This window comes from Coloeus monedula (genome assembly GCF_965178545.1).
Source record: "Coloeus monedula genome assembly, chromosome: 7".
NCBI classification, from domain to species: domain Eukaryota; kingdom Metazoa; phylum Chordata; class Aves; order Passeriformes; family Corvidae; genus Coloeus; species Coloeus monedula.
In genome coordinates this window covers 26,131,707-26,157,976 of record NC_138787.1, presented here as the reverse complement: position 1 = coordinate 26,157,976, position 26,270 = coordinate 26,131,707, and the positions used below count along the sequence as shown (strand labels likewise).

The 26,270-nt window shown below is 37.4% G+C and overlaps 1 protein-coding gene across 2 annotated transcripts in view; it reads left to right on the top strand.

The window, feature by feature from the left end:
* The window catches only part of XRCC5 (X-ray repair cross complementing 5), a gene marked incomplete at its 3' end in the record, with an annotated part of 50,148 nt that overhangs the window by 7,072 nt on the left and 16,806 nt on the right, over positions 1-26,270 (top strand). For both annotated transcript variants that reach the window (XM_082285078.1, XM_082285077.1), the window contains exons 6-15: positions 2,288-2,476; positions 5,334-5,448; positions 7,090-7,228; positions 9,302-9,414; positions 12,891-12,953; positions 13,627-13,764; positions 14,416-14,506; positions 15,747-15,874; positions 19,917-20,113; positions 24,429-24,519. In XM_082285078.1, the coding sequence (XP_082141204.1) occupies positions 2,288-2,476; positions 5,334-5,448; positions 7,090-7,228; positions 9,302-9,414; positions 12,891-12,953; positions 13,627-13,764; positions 14,416-14,506; positions 15,747-15,874; positions 19,917-20,113; positions 24,429-24,519 (1,264 nt within the window). The remainder of the gene's footprint in view (positions 1-2,287; positions 2,477-5,333; positions 5,449-7,089; positions 7,229-9,301; positions 9,415-12,890; positions 12,954-13,626; positions 13,765-14,415; positions 14,507-15,746; positions 15,875-19,916; positions 20,114-24,428; positions 24,520-26,270) is intronic.

Sequence of the window (26,270 nt, the reverse complement as noted above, 5' to 3'; positions counted from 1 at the left end):
ATAGCTTGATTCTGGTGTCAGTAGAAGAGCAGGTCTGAAGAGAAGGGTTATATTCACAATGACAGGCTTGGAAAATGGAAACAGTGTCTTAAGTGTTAGAACAGGAATCCCTTGACTGTCACGCTGTAGATATAGGTACTGATCTGAAGAACCAATGCTGGTGTTAAGGTCTGTATTAGCTGTTGCATGTGATGGCAGCTGGAAGCTGTGAGCCTTCTAGAAAAGTTTATTTAAAACTTTGTGTGTTGCTGTTTATAATAAATACTTACACAGGAGAAAGTTAAAGCCCTAGTTTTACTGCTGACCATGTACTTTTACCTAGATCCAGCATTCCGTAATGAACAATGTTGTGAACTTAATAATAAATTCATCTAAACTATTTGCCAACCCATCTGGAAGATAAAAGAGGGGTTAGGTAGGAAAATGTGACTGAAAATCATGGACTGATCATCCACAAAAAAATCTTTGCTTTGCTTTTGCTTAGGGGAGGCTGAATGCAAAAATGTCAGTTTCTGTCTACACAGCAAAAGCAGTTATGCTTCCAATGTGACATGCCCCTCCTGGCTTATTTGAGCTGTTGTTGGCATTGGAGGTGTGACACCATGAATCTGAGTACCTCTGCCAGTCAGAGTACATCTTTGGAGCTCTGGTATTTAGCTGCTGGTCCCTTGTCTATGAAGCACAAAGGAAATGTTGCTGTTGCAGCGTTGGCTGCAGATTTGCACCCTGTCTCCCAGCCACACGAGCAAAGGATTATTTGATTTTTACATGTACAAATGTAAAACGCTCATTTAAAAATAATTTCTTGCTATAACTTGTCCTTTTGTTGTAACCCATGCTTCCATCTCTTATGCCCTGTTTATAGATTAGGTTGTAACTTGCAGCAGATGGTTGGTTTTCCTCCCTGTTTTCAGGTGCCAAGCACATGCTGTAGTGTTGGGTATTATGTACTTCTAATCACAGCAGTCTCTGAGCATTGTAGAGTGAACGTAGCCTAACTTCTACCTATCAGAGGTTTGAAGCTTTTTGATGTTGCCATATCAACTTAAAAATACAGTTTCTGTATTTTATCAGTGGAATCTGCTTCCTAAAAAGGTACCAAACACTTTGCTGAAGCTTGATCTTTAATTTTGCTATATGTGACACTGTTGTGCTCTGTTAACTCTGCTTATTATGTGTTGCTTCATGGATAAGTTTAGTGAGGACTAATGAGGTGAAAGTATGGCAGAGATCTGTAGGCTGCTTCTGAAAAACATAATACAATGCTAAACTTATTTCACTTTGTGGAAATGTGCTAAGAGGTATCATGTGGTTCTTTCAAAATTGGAAAAGATGAAAGACCTGAAAAATCTGCAGGTGTTTCCAGGGGCACAGGGTAGAGGATCTTACACATCTTTCTCTACTGTGTTTGTTATACTTAGTTAACTCTCTCCTATGTTTTGAAGAGCAGCAAAATCATTTTATCTATAACCCCCGGCTAAACTTTAAAATCTGATTCATGAAGTGCAGGAAAAATGTGTCATCTTCAGTCAGAAATTCACCTAGTGTTCTAAGCTATTAAAATCTCAAAGAGTAACATTTGTTCCGGAAATACCTAATAGCTCCACAGCAGAGAATGTCCTGCTTGCTGGCATTTGGAGCCAATACAGAGTCACAGGCACGGATGGCCTTTAACAAGTCATCTAGAGCAATCCTCTACCTCAGACTGGGTCAGGTGTATGCCTGCCATTGCTGAGCGGTGTTTGTCTAATCTTCTGATAAAGATTTGCAGTGATGGAGATTCTTCTTTCTTCTCAGGCAGTTGGTTTTAGAGATTATAGTTGGAAATGCCTTTATCAGGTTTTTGACTACCTGACCTGACTCCGTGATGTGATTGGAGTGCAGGCAGAACACAAAGAACTGATTTTTTCCTTCCTCCCTGCAACAGCTTTGTATATTTATGTCTGTCTTGCCCTCTAATTTCCTTCTCTACAGGCTTTATTTTTATTCAGTCTCTTTTAATGGATCTTACTTTCTAATCAGCATTGACTTTACTGTCTACTCTATTCCTGTACGTGGATGTCTTTATTGATGCACGTTACTCAGAACTGGTGCATCACTCTGGTCAAGACATTACCAATGCCAAGTAGACTTGAAATACTACTGAATTTGTTTTGCAAGTCCTGTGGCTCTTTATACATCTGACTGCAGCTAGATAGAAATCGTTGATCCTGAGAACATTTTTGTTTTGATTGGTTATTTTAATAAGGAAGAAAGTCAAACTTACTGCTGCTTCTTGTGTTCTTAGTCTGCCATTTTCAGTGGGTGTTGATGATGGAAGTGGAGATACAAGTGCCAGTGTACATGCCCATATGCACAGAAACTCTTTTCCAAGAAAGGATTTAACTGAACAACAGAAGCAAGGTATTGATGTGGTGAGGAAACTGATGTATACTTTGGATGAAGAAGGAGGGCTGGAAGAAATTTATACTTTCAGGTAAATTTGGCTAATCCTTTTTATTGTACTATAGATTTACTTTCTGATTTCTTCTCCAAAAGATGAAGTTAAATAATCAGTCGTATCATAGTTTCATTGAAGTCAGTGAATTTTATGACTTAATGTACACTCAGTCCATTTCATACAGCTTCTTCAGTGGCTTTAGAATAAGTAGAAGAGCTTACAGATTTCAGGGGAAAATGAATTTTCTGTATCTCCATTTAAAGAAAAAAATCAATTTTCTTCCATTTTTAGTGTTGGAGGATTTTGGAGGGAACATTTTTATAAATGTAATTTCAAAAACATGTTTTAGAAGGAGATGGAATTTGTGACTTAGTGCAGCTTGAACATCTACATTTGATGGTAGCCTTTGTTCCTTGGTCACAGACTTCTTCTAGCTCACTAGTTTGATAAACTCCCACAAATGCTTTGAGTAAATGTTGTTTGTTGAATCCTGCTCTTTAATCACAGTCTGCTTTGCCACTGTGACAAACTATATATTTTTTCAGCAGCATTCTTAATACAAGAATTGAAAGATGATTTTTCACTTCTTGTGACTAATATATCCAAGACTTTTCCACATAGGTGTTGTCTCAGTTGGGAAACAGACAAAATGCGTCTATGTGCCTTATCATGGTCTGATGTTACTGTCTCAGTAGTTCTGTTCTACCGTTATGAAAAGTGATCTTTTGGACAGTGTGGTTTTCAGGAAGCTTAGCAGACCATGGCTGTAACATGGTTGTTAAAGGTAATTTTTAGATGAGGGTCGTCCCTGTAGGTTTGTATGCTGTAATTCATCGATTTCTTTGTGGGATTTCTTTCCCTCCCCCTGCTCAGGTGGTCAGCTTTGCACCTCAGCAGCCAGTGAAGCTGCTCCTTGAGCATTAGTGAAGAGACATGTGCCACTGTCTCTGTAATAGTCAACAGAGCAGTCTGAGTCTCTAGAAAAAAGCAGGTTTTGTCACTGCTTAGAAGACTGCACAGAAAAGCAGAATCTTTCCTGGCCCGTTTATCCTTTAGGATAATCCATATGCATGAACCTACCATGTGGCTTGGCCTCTTTATACTTTTTTTATCACAGACTCTTTCTACTCTACAAGCTGTCTTTGTGCCATACTTTCAGGGGAAATCCAAAATCTCTGGATAAATAGGCATTTGGCTAGTAGATTAAAGCTTTAGTTGCAAAAGTTGTTTAAAAATATGTGAGATTTTAGATGCAATTAAGTTGCTTATCAAGCTTTAAGAAGTCAGTCTTGCCAGTCTGTCATGATAATTGGCCAACTCAGATATACTTTCCGTTTCCCCAGATTCATTATTCCTGCTGGTAAAAATATTTCAACTCTTGTAAAAATAAATTAGCCATGCCAGGAAAGTGAGTGAGGAGATTTTGTTGTGTTGTTTTAAGTTATGATACTCGGGCTGTTAGACAGGAGGTACTTCTGCTGCCTCTGGGTTTTGGGGGAAGGGTTGCAGAGCGGAGGAGAAAGGTTGTGTTTATAAAATACAAGTGGAAATGTACATTTGCAAGGGTTTTATTGACTGTGTCATCTTTGGTAACAGGCAACATTTTTCTTCTATAAATATAAGAAATTAAAGAATAGAGATAATAAATTGAGCTTAAATTACATTTTTAGGCATTTGGCACTTATGTATTTGATCTTCGTACTCATCCTTGAATGTATGTGATGCAGTATGATGTAGTAGAAGGTTCTTTTTAAAAATCCTGTATTGATGTCTTTATTGCTAGGAAAAAAATCCTCCTTTCCTTTCCCTAAGGAAAAAAAAATTAAAAACCCAAAGCTTATCTCATTTAAAAATCCCAGTGCATTTTTGTCTTTCACTGTGCTTTTAGAATTTTGAAAAATCAACCCTGTTCATACTAGGAAACCTGAAAAGCAGAATGCCAAGTAGAAGTCTCTGCTGATGTTTTTAGGAGTTGATCTTGATTTCTGCCAGACAAGTGCTTTCATCAAGAGAGTGGTAGATTCCAGGTTTTATCACAATGTGTAAAAGATGAGTTCAGTATTGTTTTATCTTTGTTTTATCATGCAATGAAAGAAAAAAAATTGAGAGCTTTCTCTGTGTTGGAATTTTACAGCCAAATAGACAAAATAGTTTGCATTAGCTGAAAGCTGTTCTGGGGGGCAAGCCTATTTGAATTCACAATGATATATTATAAATTACTGTGAATTTTAAATTTTGGACTCCATTGCTGAAAGTTGTGCAATTAAGTTTACACTTTTTAGTATAAACTCGTTGCAGTTCGTTTTTTTGTGTTTTTTTGAACTTGTATATCTGCTGTTTAGGCTAGAAATAGTTGAAGTAACTTCCTTCACTCTGACAGAATGCTCTTAAATTAATGAGTTCATTAGTACTGTATAAAATAAAGTGTCAAAAGTTAATTTCTACATAAACAAAATCCTGTTAATTGCAACTGGATTCTTTATTTCTTCAGCTGCACTGCAGAAAGCATTTTACCACTTAGAGAGCCTTTTCTAATTTGTGTTGTTCAGATCACTACATGCCCTAATTGGGTGAGCACAGATAAATGTAAAATGCTTAAGAAGCAATTGTGTAGTTTTATCACTAGACATAACACAGTGCCTTTAAGCCTTAATGTCACACCATCATAAAGGCTCAAGATGGGGATAATCTACTGTACCACCTCTTTTTTTTTGTTATCTTTTCCCACAATGGTTAATGATAAGATTATTGATACAGTTTATTTTCTAATGCTTTATGCAATCTAATCGGAAACAGTTTGGACTCCTGCATTTCCTTAAGGAGAGTGTTTTGTCAATAATACTTTATTACAGTTTGCCAGAGTTCATTTCTGTTTTCCTGATCCTTCATTTAGAGAGAGCCTGGAACGTCTTTCAATGTTTAAGAAAATAGAAAGGAAGTCTATCCCTTGGCCCTGCCAGCTCACTATTGGTCCTAATTTGTCTATAAGGATTGTGGCCTACAAATCAGTAAGTACATAAAGTGATATGTTTTAGTGTCACTTGGCAGCAAGTTAGGTGCAGCTGCATTTTTTTTTTTTCCTTGAAGCTAAGAAAATAAAAGATAAGACAACATCCAAATAATTAGGATAGAGATTTTTATTTGCTTAGAAGCCAGTACATCTAAAATTGTGGTTAGTACATCTAAAGCTGTGGTTCCCACAGCAACTTTAACTTCACCATACACTCGTTGAATAACTGAAATTCATAAGGTACAGAAGTAGGAGTAACTGCTGTCTAGTCTGGCACTTAATGGTATTGAAGTTGATGACCCTGATTAAGAATGCTGTGATTGAAGATTTACATTCAGCATCAGTGATATGTGAGACTTTTTATATATTTCTTAAGCCCTAGACACAAGAGGAATTTTGGACGTGTGTGTAAAATGGTGGATGTAAATGTTTTACCAGCCATTGTTTCAAATCACATCTGTTGTTATTTCAGACTTGGAATAAAAGGTCTGTTTTTTCAGCTTGTTTGTACTGTTTGGCAGAGCTTGGGGCCATTCTCTTTCTTAGGGTTTATATGGCTCCTTTAATCAGTGCTAGGAAAAAGTAAGTGTATTTAAAGACATAAAATGTGCAAATTTCTAGTTAGAGAATAGTTAATAGGTAACTGTGTAGTGTGGCAGTATTGAGGGATCTGGTGAGATGGGGATTAATTATTTCGTTATTTTAACATGAAACTGAGTCTGATATTATGAAGGTGAAATGTATCTGAAATCTGAGAGATGGGTGTACTATCCTTGAAAGACATCAACTTTCGATATATAGTTATTAATAATTTTTATTAGGCTATTGTGCCAGACCTGTGCAAATAGACAGAAAGAGTCCCCTCCCAAAGACGTTTACACACAAAATAAGTAAGTTTGGGAGAATAAGCAACATGAACTGAGTGACTGGCCTGAGGGCATACAGCAGTCATACTGACATAATATATTCTGTCTTTACTGTTTTCTGCTCAGCTCTACATTTTTCTTCTCATTTACTAACTATACAATCAATTTCACTTAAGCAGAGAGAAAAGAAAGCAATTTTATTTCCCTGTAGTTGGGAAACATTCACTCATTGTAAATACTTACTCCTCCTTTCACTTCCCAGTCCCATAATGCAGCTGGGATTTTTTTTGCCTTTTGGGGAAGTTGCAGTAATATAAGGTATTTTTATCCTGTAGTGTAGTAAGCCTGATGGAAAACTTGGCCAAACAAGCTGAATGAACATTGAATCTTAGTGTATCTTTAATATATTTCTTAATGCTTTGTCAAAAGTATTTATACAGTTGGAAGTAGTAAATTGCATAGCAAGCAAGTTACACAGTATCCTGTGACCCAAAGACTTCCACAAATGGCTTAACCTACAGGTTTAATGAATAACCAGGACAAGTATGCTGTCAATATGCTACAGTTCACATTTTAGGTCTCATACAGATGAAGCAGTACTGAAAGCACTGTGGTGGCAGCCAGAGATTCGTCATTTGACACTGTCTTTATTAGTTCTTTATTGGCAAAACAATGCAGCACTCAAGCTAAGGATTTTTTTCGTGTGTTCTGGTAAGTACTCTGGATCCCACTGAAATGTTAAACATTCCTTTTCTTTGAATTCTGATATCAAGGTCACAGAAGAGAGGGTGAAAAAACTTTGGACAATTGTGGATGCTAAAACCCTCAGAAAAGAGGATGTGCAAAAAGAAACTGTTTACTGCTTGAATGATGATGATGAGACAGAGGTTCAGAAAGATGACACTATTCAAGGTACGACATCTTTATGTGCACCCTGAAGACAAGGGGAAGATAATGGCTGGACTCTTAGGTCACCCAAGGGCCTTTTAGTTCTATACCTTGAAGCCTAGCTGTGATCCTAGAATGTAAGCTCTGTAGGCTGATGGAACACAGAGACTGTTACATGAGAGTCTTTGTCTTCACATATTTTTAAAAATCTGACTTTTCCAGTAGTAAGAATAACAATAATAGGAATAATAATAATAGGACTAATAACAACAAAAACAAAACAGCAACAACAATAATAATAACAACAGATGGAACTTGGAAGGCACTACAGCTTCCTGAACTGTGCTCTGTGGAGGGCCGTACCTCACTTCTGTAGTGAGTAGTTCTGCTACCACTATTCTGTTTTTAGATCTTCAGTTGTACTGATAACATGACTGCTTTCATAGTGCTGCTTTTTTTGTAGATGAGCAACTGCTCTAGTTATTCTGCAGCTGGAAAGATGAAGCCATCAAAGGAAGATTTAGTGTTCAAGAGTACTAGCTTTGCTGTATTGAAACAGGATCAATCTGAAGTAGTGGTATGCAGAATACTTTTTCTGACCTGCAGCTTCTTTCTGAGCAGATTAGTTTCCTTAGAAGACTACAGGCCCCAGAAACAGCAGGAAATAGTGTACTTACTTGTAAAAATGGTGTTAAGCAAATCTGTTTCATTTTTTGTGATGGTATAGATATATTTTGTTACTAGTTTTTTTCCTTTCCTTTGCTGTTTCAATCCCACGGAAGTAGGGCAAGTATATTAACTATAAAGAGCAGAACTATTCAGATAACACTATTCAGAGAGTGCTGTCAACTGAATAACATAAATTGAAAATTAGAATAAGCTGTATTTTTTTATTTAATCTATTTCAATTCTAGCATTCATAGATTTTCATAGGAGTATCAGATAAAGTCCCAATGACAATGGGACCTTTTCTTTAAGCAGAAATGATGGTTAAAAGATGGTCTAGTTATGTTTTACAACTTCAGAACTATGTGTAAAAAAAATCCACTTCTTACAGAGAATGCATTTTGAAGGATTTGTGACTGTTGTCAGCTAATCTTCTGACTGGTTCAGTTAGTAAGTGGTTGTGGGATACTAGTAAAAAGAAGTGGTGAGCAGTTCAGTGTGAACAAAAGAGATAAAAGATTTCCCTGATAGTGATGTGATATTTCTTAAGCTAAAAGAGCTACTGATGCATCCTGGACTTAGATGAATCTTTTGAGAAATGTCACGATTAGGCAATATTTTGTATTTGCAGCACCAATACTGAAATTTCTTTCATTCTGCCTGTATGTTTGCTTTTCAGTTTGCAGGAAAATATATCTGCTTATAGATTTTTCACCCAGGGATTTATTTCTGTTCCTTCTACTTTCTTCACACCTGAGGATATCATCCTTAGTCTGTGGCAATATAATAAAGTGATGATGTTACAGGGAGGATATTGGAGGCTGAGATAGGAAATAAGCAGCTGGAACAGATGATACCTCTGAGAAATTACAGCTTCCTATTTTGTGGAGATATACCTGTAATGTATGGCATGGGAAGTAAAACACAGAAATATATAGAAAGACCAGTTCTGCATACAAGAGTGTTTTGGTTTTCCATTGTGTACCTTGCTTCCATTGTTAGCACATTTTATTCTCTGAGTCTCTTCTGGTGTCATCTCTTGTGCTATGATTTGTGGTATGTTTGAGGTTGCTTGTATTATGTTTGCAGAGAGTGTTGCAATCTGTTTGCTGAAATCTATTCTGATTTGCTTAAATCTATTCTGTGAGCATAACTTTGTTAGGCAAGATGTTCCCTTATTTTCTTTCCTGCTCTCTGAGGGTACTTGCGTTACATAAAATGATGTACAAGGAGTGCAACTGCTGTTCTCGAAGTACAAAATGTGTCCATGGGTGTGTGGTTTTTTTTTGCTAACAGGGAAAGTAATTTGATGAGCATGTGTGCATCGTAGCTGTGGGGCACGAGTGCATTGTTAAAATATTCAGAGAGCTAATTTCAGTGTTAAAATTGTAGGCCCATATGCTTACCAGATGCTCTTCTCTTGTTCTCCAGGTTTTCGGTATGGGAGTGATATAGTTCCTTTTTCCAAGGAAGATGAAGAGCAAATGAAATACAAAACAGAAGGAAAGTGTTTTTCTGTTTTGGGATTCACTAGATCCTCTCAGGTGTGATACTAAATGTCTTCCTATTCAACTTCCTGGGTTATTGAAGACACTTGATCTTGGTTTGAATTCACTGGAGTGTTGTATTGGGTTTCAATACTGGGAATGGGGCGTCTCCACTCAGGTATGCAGGGGTGACTTACTTGCTGATTCTAGTACATGTAAGCAATGTGGGGTCTTGCAAAGGAGAGAAGCTCATAAATGTGGCCATTGGACCCTCAAGTGAAGCCAGAGCCACTGAACTCAGATCTCTGCAAAGTGAAGACAGAGGTATTGTGGTCTCATTTAATCTCACAAACTTTAATAGTGGTGCCAGATCTGCAACAGAAGATGGTCTGTCTTTTGTTCAGCTCAGGCAGCAGCCTTTCTGGGCTTTGTCCAGCCAAGAGTATGGCTGCTTCTTAACAGAAGCTTCTTCCTCAACATTACTTTAATGTTAAAGCAAGCCTGAAAACTGACTCCATTCATTCTCAATTCCATAAGGATTCGTTTGTGAACCATGACTTGCTGCTTCTTTCTGTTGTGACAAAACATAAATTTAGAAATTTATGTTTTTATGAAATTTTAATGAAATTTATGAAAGCTTAGAACTTAGACAAACCATTCAAAACCTCTCCATATTTCTGTGAGGTGCTTGGTGTTTGTAATGCATTTATTTCTACTTGTGGTATTGACTTTGCTATTTGTTGTCCTTGATAGTTGTAAGAAACTTACTTTACGCAAGTACCTTAGTAAAAGTTATCCAGCACAAGGTGATTTCCTTCAGAAAATCCAAGACTTAAGCATTAGCAAAGCCTTAGGCAAAGGCTTAACAAAACTGTTCTTGAAGCAGGACACACGAGGAGAGAGTATAGAGATGCAAGTGCCAAGTAATTGCTGTGTGTGTTAAGCTGCTCCCCATCTTTTTCTCCAGGATATTGCACAGGGTGGCTGAAACTTTACTCATCTTGGAGTTGTCCACATGCAGTCCTCTCTTCACCAGTCAAAACTGAAATGAAATCATAGGGCAGTTCTACACCTTCTGTTCTGACAGCTCCCAGGCCTCCTGCTCTTTGAAATCTCTCACTGCCTGAACAAAGTATATCCCTTGATAAAGGCTAAGGCATCGTCACCTTTACCGTGAAGGAAAGATGCTAATGAAATAGGAAGCGTCTGTGGGAGCTTGCTCCCAAATGGATGTAACTAAACATCTTTTTACTTTACAATACAGGTGTCACAGAGACCTTGTGCATGTTGCTAGATACGTCATTAGATGCAATGCAGTGTTCCAAAACATAGTGACCGAGGAGCCGGGAAGTTATGTTGATTTACTGAAATGAGGAGCCAGCCTAACTGGAAACTGTAACCTGGTTGCTCCTCGAGGACTTTCAAAACTTAGTGGTTGAGTAATGTGGGAGCTTGTGCACTGCAAGTGACTGATGAAGGAAACATGTCATGCTTGAGCTTATGTGTTCTAAATTGGCCAGGGCCAGAGAGGTGTTAGGGAGTGCTACCTCCTGTACCAGAAACTGGATCTAATAAGTGAAATGTGTCTGAAACCAGTGTTCCAATGAGACAATTTCTTGCATCTCTTCATGCATTATGAGCCTCCAGCTGAGTCTTACTATTGTAATTTAGCTCTGCAAGATGTATTTCACTGTGTGCAGAGTTTTCTCATGCTGGAGGTTGGCCTCCTGTTTCGACTTAGTCTGACTTTATTTGAAAATGGAAACTAAGAGGAAAACAGATGAGGAATATAGTGTTCTGTGAGCAAACTGTTATTTCACATGGATTTTTATTTTCCCATCCTTGGTCAGATAGTGTGGTAATACCTTCAAATACATAGTTAATAATTGTAGGGTTGGACTTAATTTTAGGAATATTTTTCGAGTCACAAGTATACATAAAAGAATTAACAAGTTGTTTTTAAACATTTTCAGTGTACTAAATACTGATTGCTTTTGACTAATTTTTATTATGTACTTCTCTTGTCTTTGGATTTCATAACAAAAAGAAATTACATCTTAAAGTGTGCTCTGGTCCTGTAGCCAGGAGTGTGAGTAGTTATGCTGTGTAGTAGCTGCGCATCCCCTCAGTGGAATAAATTACTCAGGCATGCTTGCAGGATTAAAATAAAAGTGTATAGATAATGATATCAGGAAGTTTTTAACTGCAGCTGGAATTTTCAAGACCCATGCATTATATTAAGTTTTTCCTCCTAAATTTTGTTATTTGGAATAATAAAACTGACACTATTGAAATGTATGTTTTATATTACATTGTTTCTTTAAAAAACTTTGGTGGAAAGATAATTCAATATTGATTAGAAAAACTGGAACAGCTCCAAATACATAATTAAATAAGGACTAGAACCACCTTATATTATTTTCCTGAGTTTTTCACATCCCTCAGGAAAGAAGATCAGAGGCCGCTTAAACTTTGATTTTTAATTTATAAGCCATGCCATGTAAATCAAGAAATAGTACCTGAAAATATTACAAAGGGACAATTTCTTTTGCAAACAAAAAAAAGGTGTAGTGATACACACATCTAGTTATTTATACTACACTGAAAGTAAAATTTCCTGAGCATTTAGAGACAGAACAGGAAAGAAGGATTGCAGGCATAATAATCTGATCTGAAGAATCGTGCTGTAGTACAGTAAACAGATGTGCTCTGGTGCAGGTTGTCACTGACTTCAATGGCCTTATGGTAATTTGCTAAATAAAGAAGATAGAATAAAAAGATGAAATGAATGAAAGAAAAATTGAAGATACAATGAAGTTAGTTCTGAGACTGTAATTCGAAGAGGGTTTTTTTTTAACAAAGGTTATTTTAACCAGTGTCTGTAGCAGTGTGTGATCTTTGTGACAGGTCTTCTACGATTGCAGGGTTTGTCTGTGTGTGTGTGCGTGTGTGTGCGTCAGCTGCTGTAGCTCCAACTATTCCAGTGATGCCCCTTGCTGAAACTATTTTTTCTGTTTGTTTTTGATTCAGCCATGTTTATGAACAGAATAAACCCTGCTGACAGAAGTGCTTCTTTGCCAGCACAACTGTATATACTCCGGGTTGCTGTTGAAGTAGCTTTATTAATTAAGGATGAGACCTTTTTCAGCTCCTTTTTGATGTATCATTGCTAGAAAAATTTAGTTGCATAGATGTGGTGTCAGGTTTAGGTCCTGTATTAACTACTGTAGTTTTCCATGCTGACTTTTGAATTACTGAAGTATAATTCAGACTGGTAACAGCTGCAAGTAGCACTGTCTTTCATTCCTGCCCATCAGTAGGAAGCTATGGGAATATCCTACCCAATATGACTGAATACCCGTATTAAGTGATAAATGGAGAGGCACATATAGGGCTTCAACCTCTACGCACTGTAATTAAATTTGGTGGCTTCTGACTTGACTAATGTTAGTTGTTTTGTAATTTAATTGGTCCAGTTGCATTAGTGACCTTTTCTTTAGGTCTGGCTAACTCTTGGCCATTTGAATCTGTAGATCCAGAGGCATTACTACATGGGCAACCAGGCTCTGAAGGTCTTTGCTGCAAAAGATGATAAGGTAAGGTGAACTGAAGTTTAATGCTGAAGGTATTTTGCTGTGGAACAAAGAAGAATAGTAGTGACACTTGAAATTGTCCTGTCTTTCTGTGTTTATAATAAATACTTTTAATGCAGCTTGCAGAAATGTCCTATTTCGTTGCCCAGTAGGTTAAAAAGAAGTTGGATTAAACCGCAAATGAACACAGTATCTCATGAATAATGAAAACCTGGTAGGTACTATGTTTGAGCAAGGTTATGAGGAACCTGAAATTTGTGCTTAAGTCCATTCTCATGCAGAGCAACAGTGGGCCCTGTCACTGTGTTATTTAGAACAGACCTCCAAAGTATTGGAGGTAAAAAGCTCACTGTTGTGCTCTGATATGTTCCTTTAAGGGTCTGGCTTCCCTTCTTTTCTCTGTCTCTTGCAAAACCTCTGAGAGTTCTTCACACCTGGTGAAAAAGGTGGAACGTGCTGAATCTAAAGTTGGCTCAGCTTTGAATGGATCCACTATCGTGATGAGATTTGACCTTTCTGCTTCTTTGATTTACGAGCATGAAAAACTGCTTGTGTTAAAGTTATAGCTGAAATGGAAACTAGTCTTGACTAAATCAATGCTATTGAATTCCCTGTGAAAGATGTATTTCATAATTAAGAACTTGCATGATTCTGTAGACTTCTTTTTTCCCTCCAGAATGCAGCAGTTGCTTTTTCTGCGCTTGTTCGTGCACTGGATGAGTTGAAAGTGGTGGCTATAGTGCGTTATGCTTATGATAGAAGATGCTACCCACAAGTTGGAGTAGCTTTTCCATATATTAAGGATGCATATGAGGTAATTTTTCACTCTTACCCTTCTGCAGAGAGACCCAGAAGCAATACAGTATGTCAGAACTTTTGCAGCATATGTTTCCCCTGATCTTTCTTACGAGAGACTATTGAAAGAGCTAAATATGTATAGCATAGCTGAGCAGTGATGGAGGTGGGGGCGGACACAACAATCTTCAGACTTTTGAAGGGTATAAACATAAAGGATGGAAAGGAATTATTTGGGGTGGTATGAACTGGAGGAGGTATTTGAATAAAGAAAAAATGAGGCAGAGAAATGTTAAAAAAACCAAACCCAACTTTTGACTTTGAAATACAGTAAGCTGTGATAAAATCTCCCAAAGTGCCAATATATTGGATATTTAAAGCTTGGATAATTGGAACTCTGCACAGGAAAAAGGAATCAGATGGCTGGGGAAGTCTTTATTCCACAAGCAGAAAAATGAGTGTAGCCATTACTATGTTATAAAATATAATGCTGTGTTTTATTCCGATTAAAATTGTGTTGCTCTGTGAATATTTTAAGTGTTTTGATGCACACAGACGTTAGGCCTTCAGATTTTTCATATGTTTTATGTAGCCCTGATATGGCACTCTGGGGATATAGATTTTTTTTTTTTCCTTCAGGTTCAGTTATTCTTTCTTTCCTCTTGCACAGTGTCTCATCTATGTGCAACTACCCTACATGGAAGACCTAAGACAATATGTATTTTCATCCTTGAAAAACAGTAAAAAATGCATTCCTACAGGTAAGATATGTGCTGGTCAGCTGGAAAAGTAACCTGCTTGTTGTATTCTAAGATGCTCTAAGAGAGTTAGAATATTTGGCTCTCCAATGAAGACTTGAGTTTTGTTGTTATTTTGGCTTAGGAGAAAACCCAGGTATTTGGGCATCCATTATGGTGATGTCATCTTGAAGTGTAAATGTGCATCAAAGCTTTGCCACTTCAGTTGCAGGCTGAGCAGACCTAAGTTTGAAGGCAGTATTTCAACTGTCCTGTTAAATGACTTCTGGCTCAGGTTACAGCATCATTAGTCTCACAGGATCCTGTGACAGAGAACTGAGATTAGTCCTCTGTATCCTTTGATCTTTGAACTCATCGTGGGAATTAAATGGCCAGAACCTTGTGGGATCTACAGTGTGTGATTAGCTAGCTAGAATTAGAACAGACGCAGCTGCTCTGTTGGTGCAAAGCTGGTTCTGTAGCTGTTTGCAGCATGGCCTGTTAATATAATGTACAAAGGCAAAGACAGTATTTTCTGTGGAGTGTTATTAAACTGTGCACTTATTGGTATCCAGATTGAGATGGATGGCATCTGCAGAGAACATGCAGCCGTACAAAGCTTGACTTGCTCTTCTGAGAGTTTTGCACAGCAATGAGTCTTAAGTGGATGGAGTTTAGAATCCACTCCTGCTTCTTTCATCTGTTCTGAGATGCATTGAATGGGCACCTGCACGTCAGGGTATATATAGCGTGCTGGTTTTTCTAAAACAGTTTCTACTTTCTTGCCTGTAAGCAGTAGTTTGATAACCAATCTAAAACCTGTCTTACCAAAGCAGTAGCTGGCTATTGTGAACTGTGTTAATTTGCAATCATAACTTTAAAAATTTATATTGTGCCATTTAGTTTTGCAAACCAACTGTTCTCCTTATTTACTAAGTGGCCTATAAACCTTCTGTTGCAAATGAAAACATCTTGAAAAAGAATAAAAGTGAAAGCAGTAAGGCAACAATAATTGAGGTCTTGGGGAAAAAGAAAAAGGCTTTATGACTTAGCTCTGTAGTCCTTAAATAAAGCAGGGGTTTATTATTGTGTCCATTATCCATATTTTTATTGGCCCATCTATAGCTGCAGTGTATTCTGTGGCATGCAATGACTTGGTGAAAATCTCACATTGTGAAGCAAATCTTCATTTATAAATTGTTTCAAGAAATGCATCCATCTGCAAGGGTATTTAATCTTCCTTTGTATGTAATTGCTGCCTTAGCGGATCAGTTATCTGCTGTTGACTCACTGATTGATTCTATGAATTTGGTTCATGAAGATGGAGAAACTTTTGAGGACCTATTTAAGCCCAGCAAAATCCCAAACCCTCATTTTCAGAGGTTTTATCAGGTGAGATGAATGATACGGTATTTTTTGAAAACTTATTTTTTTAAAGACTTTTCACTTTTCTGTCTTTCTCTGATTCACACTGGAAAGATCTGCATTGTGAAAATGCTGATATAAATCTCTGGCATTAAAGCATGGGGTAAACCAGTAATTTCTGTGTTGTCCCTGACATAGATTTATTTTTAAAATTTCCAGTTTCCAGGAAGCAAAGGAAATTATACCTGTGCTGAGGTGTCTGCAACAGCATCACTGATAGTTACAGGCACATAGATTAGGCAAGTAGAAACTTGCATCTCAGTGCTCTATTGTGGACATAGATTCAGTCTTTGGCTTTTGGACAAAGAGAAAAAATGTCTGAAAATCAGGGGTATCTTCAGCTTCTCATTCTGCATCCCATCACTTTTCTGTGCATTGTTGCATCTAGCAGTGTTCCAAACCAGGTCAGTCTGTGGTGAACTGGACCAGTAATAAATGGTTAACATTGTTGACATTTAAAATGTTCTGCTGGGGTGTCGAAGCTGATGCACTTTACGAGCAAGCAGAACAGTTCACACTTCCTGCAGTTATTCTGTCAAGCTGTCTCCATTTTGATTTACATTCCTTTCGTATCACAAAGACTTCCATTGCAACTATGAGGATGAGAGACTTAATTATACATTGCAATTCAAGTGTTAAAAAAATGACACAGCAAATTCAAAAATAAGGAAAATTATGTTGCAGTTTAAGCAACTGCAGAATTGTACTGTATACAGAACCATGGAGACATATTGAATGTGTGACTCTGCTCTGAAAATTGACCAAAAATGGTATTATAGCAATCATGTTCATCATATCTCAGCAATTCCACATGATTTATTTCAGTTTACAAGTAGGAAGAGGATACTTTTTTAAATTAAGAAAACTTACCCTAGCTTCTCAAAGCCTTCCTCAGTGTTGTCAAAATAACCAAAGGATCTGAAGGTCAATGTGTGTTTCAGGATCACATGTAAACCCACTGTCTTCAAATCCTACTCTGATTGACACTCAAAGAACTCAGTGTTCTCTTCAAGTTCTGCCAGTCATATTGACAAGACAGTGTGTAACTGAATGCAAGATTTGATCAGTTGGAGGTTATTACAGGGCAAGAACTTAAAATAAACTGACCTCTGCACAACTCTTATTTTAGGAAGGATTGTTAAGCTTGGATATTACAAATACGGCTTTGCTTGTGAACAAAACATTTCCTCTGTTATATTGCTAGATGGAGTTTTGCATTCTTTTGGTTTAGTGGATTTCACCTATCAGTGAAAGATGGTTTTTTAGGTGTGCTATTTGTCTTCTGAAACAATGTGATGATGATGTTCTGGCACTTGACTCAATTGCTGCTGGAAGGGAGTAACTGAGCAACTTGCCAATTTCCTTAGAGGATAGTAGGATTTTGTAAGGGTGAATGCTACTGATAGAAAAAGTATTTGTTGACTGTTTGAATATGTGGGGTAGGATACAGTTTCTGTCCTTGCTGTTTAGAAGACCCTAAATTGTCAGTGTCTTAGTGCTTTCTTTTGGCCACACACAGCCCCATTTGTTTACTGCAAAATTGCTATTAATCTGTGTAAGTTGTTCTCTGTTTTGCTTCAAAAATGTTCCAGATTCTTAGTATTTTGCTCTTAGGCCAAGTGGCACTGCTGGTTCCTTAAGAACTATGTAGAAAAATTCTGCATCATCTTTTAACTGTAGCCAGTAAGTGGATTGGGCTGAACAGAACCTATAAACGGTTTTGAAAATAACTCAGAAGAAAAGGATGAACTCCTACTTCATTTCCTTGCTTTGTTGACTCATGAAGATATTTGGAATGATAAGTGACAAGAGCCAGAATTTAAACAAAAACATCAAGCTAAATTATATCTCTGGAAGTAGTGGTAGACATCAGGAAGTGACAGAGTGGGTGAAAAGTAGTAGTTAATGCTTGCTGGAGTGGAAGATGAGGAATATCCTATATTCCAGACTTCCGACTTTTATTCCTTGCTTCCAGAAAAACCTAAGTGATCTTCTGTAGCTTTTGTAGTGGCAGACTTCCAACATTATTGTTTAAATTGTCGCTCTTAAATACAGGGATTTGAAGCACCTAAGACATTTGGGGAATGCAATGCATTTTATTTGCTAGCCAAATAGACAAATTGCTCAACAGAGATGGACCTGTTGGTCTCTTGGTGTATATTTGTCATTGCTTATCACAGAATTAGTGATACGAAGCCCACTTCATTTCATCCATTGACCAGTATCTTGGTGTGACCCCTGGTCCTGAAAGCTGGCTATGTCCCTGAAAGTGGAAATGTAAGGAAATCAGGAAGAGCAGTCAGGAGCTAGTGCCTTGCTGACAACGTGCATGAATAGAACAGTGAGTCTGGAAGGCAGTGACAGTGTGGGTTGCCTTTTAGCTGTGAAGGTAGGAGTGGTTCTTGCTGGATGCAGAAGGAAGGGGAAGCAAGGTTAAGAGGGACTGTTGGTTTAGAAACTCCAGGTTGTCTGTTTAACTTAGTCTCCATTTAGCACCTGAGTTTTGACAGTACCTGCCATCTCAGGTTTTGGAGGTAGTCATCAATTTTAAAAGCAAAAGTGGATGCTGTGGCCACTCAGTCTGCTCAGCTCCTTGGCTGCACACATGAAGAGTTCAGTTACAAAAGCCTGAAACATAGGCATAACAGGGGACTTAGGTTTTTTGCTTCGTCAGTTTAATTCAATTACCTAATGTTGTTTTATATTGGGGTTTTTTTTTGTATCAAAAGAGCCATTACTGCAGCTTCCAGCAATGCTTTTACTCTCTTTCAAAATAATTGTGCCTTAAATCATTACAAGTGTTTCCAAATCAGTAGCCTTGTACAACTGCCTCCTTTTGACAGTATGTTCTAATATGGACTGGAATCTTAATGGCAGCCTGAAAACACATCAGTATTATGTGTCACATATTGTCTGGATTTTCTTTATTGGCAGCTTTCCAGTGTGAATAGGGGCTTTTATTTGCTTTGGTTTTGTTTTTTAAATTAATGTTATGTCTGACAGCCAACAGAGGAGCAAGTCTCTGCTGTATTCCTAGTTTACTGAGTAGTTACATTCACAGTGGTGTTTAATGCACCCAGTACAATGGACATGGAAAAAATTTGTCTCCTGTGGACATCACATGTTTTGATGTGTTTGTGTGCATGCATTGGTATCTGTGTGTATATTTGTAAATGCACATACCTCTCTACTGCCATCCTACACTTCACAAAATTGTAAAGATACTTACTTTGTTTTCAAAACCCTCCATGGAATTTCTATAGCCTGCCTCATTAACCTTGTCTCTCCCCCTCTGCTTGGCTCCCTGACTGTGTGCACTGACTCTACACTTGGGTGAAAAATCCTTCTCTGTAGCTCTCACCATCTGTTCCAGCTTTGTGCATCTGTCAGGCCCCTTCATTCCCTACTCCTTTCAAAGCTAAGTTCCAAACATACCTATATTCTGTGTCTCACCTGTGCAAGTTTAGTATTCTCTTTCCATTTGCTCTTAAACTGGTGAACATTCCTCCTGTATGCATACTGAGTTTAATTGACCAGGAAGAAATATTTTCTTGGAGGCATATTAAACTGTTACAATAACTGGAATGTCTGGTTGGGATAGATCTCATTACTGAATTTTGAAATGTTTAGAAATCTCTCCCGTGTGACTGTTTTATAATAGAACTGCTTTTTAAAGGTAGAGTGAAGCTAAAAATATGAACAGTTGCAGATGACTGTTTCATTCCTGGGATTTTTGTAATAATTTTTATAGAACTCATTCCAGTGAGTGTGGGAAGACTCATCTGCATCAGTATTCTTGTTTGATATCACTAATAATCTCCTTAAACAGTTGATCATAGACTCTCAATCCACTGTGAGACAGAATATTTTTCAGCAATACAAAGATAGTATGTTTAATATGGAAGATATTTTGCACATACCATATGGTGTCAGGCGTACAGGCATTACATGAAAGGTCTTTAATATAATTGGAAGTTTTACTTTGGTCAGACTGTTTTGTTTCTTGCAGTGTTTGCAGCACAAGGCTTTTCACCCCAATAAGCCACTGCCACCAATTGAACAGCACCTTTTAGAAATGCTGGAGATGCCTTGTGTGGTAAGAGAAAGGTGTCAGGCTCCTCTTGAAAGAGTAAAAGCACTTTTCCCCCTAAAGGAAGTTGGCAAGAAAAAAGAAGAGAAGACTGTACAAGACATCTTCAAAGACAAGTAAGTTGGAGAAGTATTACAGATGTTTTGGAAACTTTTTGGTTTTTTACACTTCAAGTTGTTTTTGCTGGATGAAGCAGGCTTAGAGTCGTTGAATGGAAAATCGATGAATTCCACACTGGAAAAAATGCTGATGGATAGAGAATATTGTGGTGTCACAGAATGTCTGGAGTATTTTGTGAATAGTGGTGGTAATTTCTTGCAGTGTAGGACACACTAGGAACCAGTGTGTAAGTTCCTCATGTCTGTATTTGCTGTCACAGAATCACAAAATCCATCAGGTTGGAGTGGACCACAGGAGGCTGCTTGGTCAACCTGCTGCTCAAAGCAGGACTATCAGTGAGATCTAAGTAGGGCTTCATCCAGTCTGGCCTTGAAAAACTTCAGGGTTTGAGCATCCTTTCTGGACAACCTGTTGCATTGCTTCCTGTTTCCTGGTCAGACAGTTTGTCCTAGAGCTGGTTGTAAAACAGTTCAAATAACAGTAAGAGAGGGTCTAATTTAGTTTAGAATAAATGCCATGGAACTTTCAATTAACCATGAAGTTGAGCCTTTCTTCTCAGCATGCTTGATTTAGGTAATTCTCTAGCTTTCATTTTGAATATCAGAAGAAAAGTGTTTCATTATAATCTGCTGTGCAATTAATGTGGTTGTCTCAAAAAAATCAAGCTGTTATGGACTCTTCCTGGAACAGTTATTGTTTGAACAGTTTTAAGACAGGGTATTTTTGTTGTTATTGAATATACTGTGCTTAGTTTATTTTTGCTGCAAATGGGAAGAATAAATGCTAAATTTCTACTGCAGTGGTACTGTCACTCTTGCCAAATCAATTTGCTCAAACAAAATCTGGTTCTTAGAAATTAATTTATTGAAATCTGTAATATAACTAGTAGGTCCCTGAAATGTTGGGGTGTTCTCAGTTAGCTCCTTCTCCCTTTGTTCTGTCATTTTAGGTTCAGTGCTTTCAGCACTAGGAACGACATCTTTGAGGTGTTTTGAGCTCTTGCTTAGCTGAGCTGTTATACATCCTTTACTTTGGGTCAGGTAGAGCCTCCTCAGCATATTTGCTTTGGGAAGACATGACACAGGACTCCTCGTTTTGCTGCTTAAGACTAATGACTACATTTCTCTCTACAGACTGGGAAATACCTGGCTTTTTTTTGTTGTTGTTGCTGATTTCAGTGTGTTCCTGTTGCCTTGGTGTGTCTGTGAATTCATACTGATTGAATTCTCTTTTTCTTACTCCGTGCCTCAGTTTCTCTGGGTTTATGTACATCTGTACATTTATATGTGTATTTTAAAAAGTGATAGAGGCAGTTTAGAAATACAAGGTAAAAAATTTGGGCTCAAACAAGCTAGAGAGAGAATTTAAACAAAAAGCAGTGACCCATTACTGGTAGTTGTTTTAAAATATGTCTTCCCAAAAGCATCTGGCAAGCAAGAAGGAAATCTATTTTGTTTAAAAACTGGTTTCCTTTACAGCTGCTTTTTCACCTCTCTAAAAGTAATTTAGATAGAAATTGATGTAGGGCATTAAAATGATTTTTAAAAAAAATATCTGTAAAGGAAGTGAAAGGATACAGACTCAACTATGCAAAGAAGAATGAATGATAGTAAGATTTTCAAAAAAATGCAGAAAAAATGGTATTGCTGTATCAATGAATGGAACTGGTAGTATTTTATCATTGCTACAACAGCAGTCTTAACTGTATGGTTTTGTTCTGTGTTTGGGGAAAAGCTGAAATGATTTAATTTATTCACTAGTAAAGAAAAGTACATCATTCTGCAATAGTGACTAAGGAAAATATTAAACAACAGAGGCAGTGGCACAGGTTGCCCAGAGAAGCTGTGGATGCCCCCTTCCTGGCAGTGTTCAAGGCCAGGCTGGATGGGGCTTTAGGCAGCCTGGTTTAGTGGGAGGCGTCTCTGCCCATGGCAGGGGCGTTGGAAGTAGGGGATCTTAAGGGTCCCTTCCAACCTAAACCATTCTGTGATTATAAATGCTATGGTTCTATGAGATTCAACTTATTAAAACTCAGGTATAGGTTGCACTGAAGTATTTGGGAAAAGTTGTCTAGAAGATGTGTTGACCATTATTTTTGTGTTCTAAAACTGATTTGTATCTCCTGTCATCGTGTTGACCAGATTCTTCTGTTAATTTTTAAGGTCTCATGGGACTAAAGCAGCATAATTATAGGCATGATATCTTAATAGAGATTTTAAGTATTCATTTGTGTCACTTTTGCTTAAGATCTGCTTAAAATAATTTAGTTTAAAAAAATTCCTGCAAAATAGAAGACATTTTACTTTTTCCTTCTTAGGTTGGCTGTGGAGAGGCTGTTACCTTATCCATCTTTGTAGGATGTGAGAGGCTTCTATATTAATGTAGAAGTGGGTGTTTTAAATTAATCTTGTATTTTATTAATTTTTCCCAAATAGTAATTGCACGTTTTGCAGTTTAAAAATACTGCTAATCAGTGCATATTCTAAATGTCAGATCCTTGGCTGGTATAAATGGCTATGGATTCATTAGTTTCTGCTGTGCTGCACTGATTAATGACAACTGTAGATTTGGTCCTAGGATGTTAAATGCAGTATCATCATTTATTTTCTCCTTCCTCCAATCCCAAAGCATTTTGAATCAGTAAAAATAATGCAGGAAGAAAAAGAAGAAATTTAATTGCCATATACTTCTGGAGGAAAATAATCTAAAAGAGAATTTTTGTTGTTTTTTACAACCTTTCATCAAACCATGTCAATATACAAGATTTTTGGTTCCAGTAGAGGTTCTAAACTCTCTGGTGTTGATAAGTATCAGTTTCTCCTTTTACAGAGAGACACACTGGCTGTTCAAAACAATCAAGCAACTTGTTCAAGGTTAGCCAGAAAGTCAGCAGAGCTGAGAATGAAGCAAAGGTATCCTATCTTTGTCCTTAGGCATAACTAAAGTCATCATTTCTCCTAGAGTGATAAGTAAGGTTATGCTGAATGGCAGGAGTTGCTGAGGAGAAGGGATTTCATTTCGATAGTGACAGAATTAAGTAAAGGACAGAGAAGACTGCTGAAACAAAGTGAGATAGACAGTGATTGTAAAATAGGGGAGGAGTGTGCTATAGAAAGCAAAAAGGAAGACTCCACAAGTTCTTTCTAATAGCTGATTGCTTCTGTAACATGCAATGCAGTTTTTGCAATCAGTTCTAATCTTGTAGAATGAAAAATGGCTCCTAGTCCAGGATCTCTGGCTTTGCCCTTCATCATCAAGCAGTTTCTTCTTTTCACAACAGTAGAATTTTTCAGAAAAACTTGTTACTTTGTTTTGGGATTCCTTGAACACAATCCCGCCCTTTGGGTTGCTGAGTAGCTTTCAGTCGTTCTTAAACCGAAATCAATTCGTCTGTGTCAGTAGCCTGACAGCATCTGATTTTCTTCCCCTTCTGTGATTGTCTGGATTTTCTTGTGTTGCTGAGATGTGCTCTAAAGTGTAGCATGTTAGATGTTAGAATTAAGTTCCTAGTTTGAATGTATACCTTGCTGTATGTTACCTGTAAGAACAAAGCAAGAAAGTAGCCCAAAATCACAATTAGCTTTTTAAAATAATAGATAGTCTTTTGAAAGATGTAGCTTAAATAATAAATAATAAATAGCTTAAATAAAATAATGAATAGTCTTTTGAGATGTAGCTTAAAATGTCCTAAGAGTTCTGATCTGCTTAACTGGAATTTGTCTAGCAGGTTTTAACAAATATAAGTGGAAGTTTACAGAGCTCTCATATACTGGTGGAGAATAGGGGTCATTAGACTCAAAAGCCATTGTGTAAACAGGTTTGTATTAGCTATAAATTCCAAGACAGGAGCTAGCAGTTAGTGATTGAACAGTAAATTAATGTCTTACTAAAATGGTAAATTTTCACTGACATTTCATTTTAGAAGAAAATCTAGTGAAAATACCAAATGTCACATTATATACTGGAAATTATTGAGGTTAACTCAACATAGAAGTTCCAAATAAAGTGAATAGAAATATTCTGTATTTAGAAAGGTGAAGAAGGTCTGTATAAGGAAATTCACACCTGAAATAAGCATGAATAATCTCATAGCTTCAACAGTGATACCTTTGGTTTATGCTAAGATAAAGTTTAATCTCTGTTTCTACTGTATGGTTTGTGCAGCCTGGGGGAAAAATGAGGCATGGTTAAGTGTTGATTTTGGAACAGTTATGTAATGAAGTTTAGTTCAGCGCATATTTCATTAGTTTACTGACTCCCTAGTTAGTAGGCAGGACAATTTACATTCATTTTTGTCCTTCTCATTTGCAGCGAAGATGAACCCAGCCTTAAGAAACCAAAAATTGAAGATGAGGAAGGGAGCTTTAGCATCATGAAACTTGCTGAAGGCAATATCACCTCTGTAAGCATGTTTTACAGATCTGATTATTAAAGGGGAAGATTAATTCTCTAAGTCTATTATGGTGAATGTATAGAATTCCTGATAAAAGGAAGGTTTCTAGCTGAAACGTGACTGAAATACTGTCTACTTGTACATTTGAGACTCGCTGCTAGAGATTGTAAAGACAACTTTCTCTGCCCTTAGGCATGTGTAAGCACAAGTTTCTATCAGTTGTGGATATTTTAGGACAAAATTCTCTCCTGGTGTTTAGAACTCTAAAAGGAAAGCCTGAGGATCTGCAGAAAACAGAATTGGAGCTCAGTAGTTGTAAATTTTGTTCTTGCTGTCTTTCATATCTTCTGCAACACAGATGTTGCCTCTGTGTATTTAATCAAAGGTATTGCTGTGATTTTAGACATTGTTCTCTGCATTAATTGGGGGTCTAAATCAGAAATTTGGCTTAATCTTGCCACTGGATTGATGCCATGATGATTTTTTGCCTTTTCTTTTATACCCCTTTTATACCTTTTTATAACTTCCGTATTCTTGATGGTTTTTAGCCTACATTCTTGGACTTGTTTATTCAGCCAGGAGACTAAACATTTTAGAAGCTTCATAGCTAGGGATCAGTGTGCTCCAGACCCCAAGGTCCTCTCCAGAACACATCCTGTAAACTAAGATAGAACCATCCAGGGGAAGGTTCCTTGGGGAGGGAGGCTCACTTGAGCCTCTCATTGGGGAATCTTTGATAGATATGCTAATTAGTAAAACCTTTAACGTTACACCTGATCTATTGGGGGTGTGCATTGTGGTGGGCATTAAGGTGCATTCAACCTGGACGTGATGCACCTAAGGATCCTTGAAATAAATACCAAGGTAAAATCCCTTTTTTCCTTCTAACTGTGTTTGATTCTTGATTTTAAGACCAGGAAAAGGCATCAACTTCTAACTTAATTCTGTGGGTAGATGAAACCTGTGTCATAACTGTGCACCTTCCTTTATTCGATGTTTTCTTATTATTAAAAAAATAATTAATATTGAGCTAACTTCATTTGTTTTCCAATGTGCTATTCTTTAAGGTTCATTTTGAAAAATGCATTATTGATACTTAGAAAAATATTTAAAATCTAAAAAGATATCAATGTTCTGCACTCCTAATATAAATTTCTGATATTTCCTGAAAAGTGATGTTGCCAGATTTAAAAGAAACACGACAAGATCAAGCAAACTTAATGAAAGGTCCATGAGTTATTTTGACAACAAAGCATAAAAATTTTTCAAAAATTAGGAGAATTCCAATTGCTGATAGGAAATTTTAAGCAATGTAGGGTTGTTAGTTTTCTTCCCCTCAAGTTAATGCATCTATTTTTCAGTGTTTATTTATATTTGACCTGGTTTTAGTTCCTTTGAAAGGTTTCTACACTTTGCCCATTTAGAGCTTTGGCTTTAAGATGTCAGACTGTGCCAGAAAGCCTAGATGGTTTAAGTGCAAGCTTTTAATTTTCAGGCTCCTATTGGGGTAGCAAACCACTGATGCTGTACCCACGTGCCTGGGAGCTCCCACTCCACACTAAGCATCTGGTGAGATTAGGGAGGTCTAAGAGGTCTGTGCTTCAGAAGATCTCAAAACTGAACTAGCAGATAACCTGAATTGTGCTTATGTCCTCTCAGCACCAGAGAAGTGGTCAACTTGTAACAGTGCAGCGGAGTGAGTTCATCTTGCTCATGTCATAACCAACCATTGCCAGGTGTACTGTGCAGTACTTGCATTT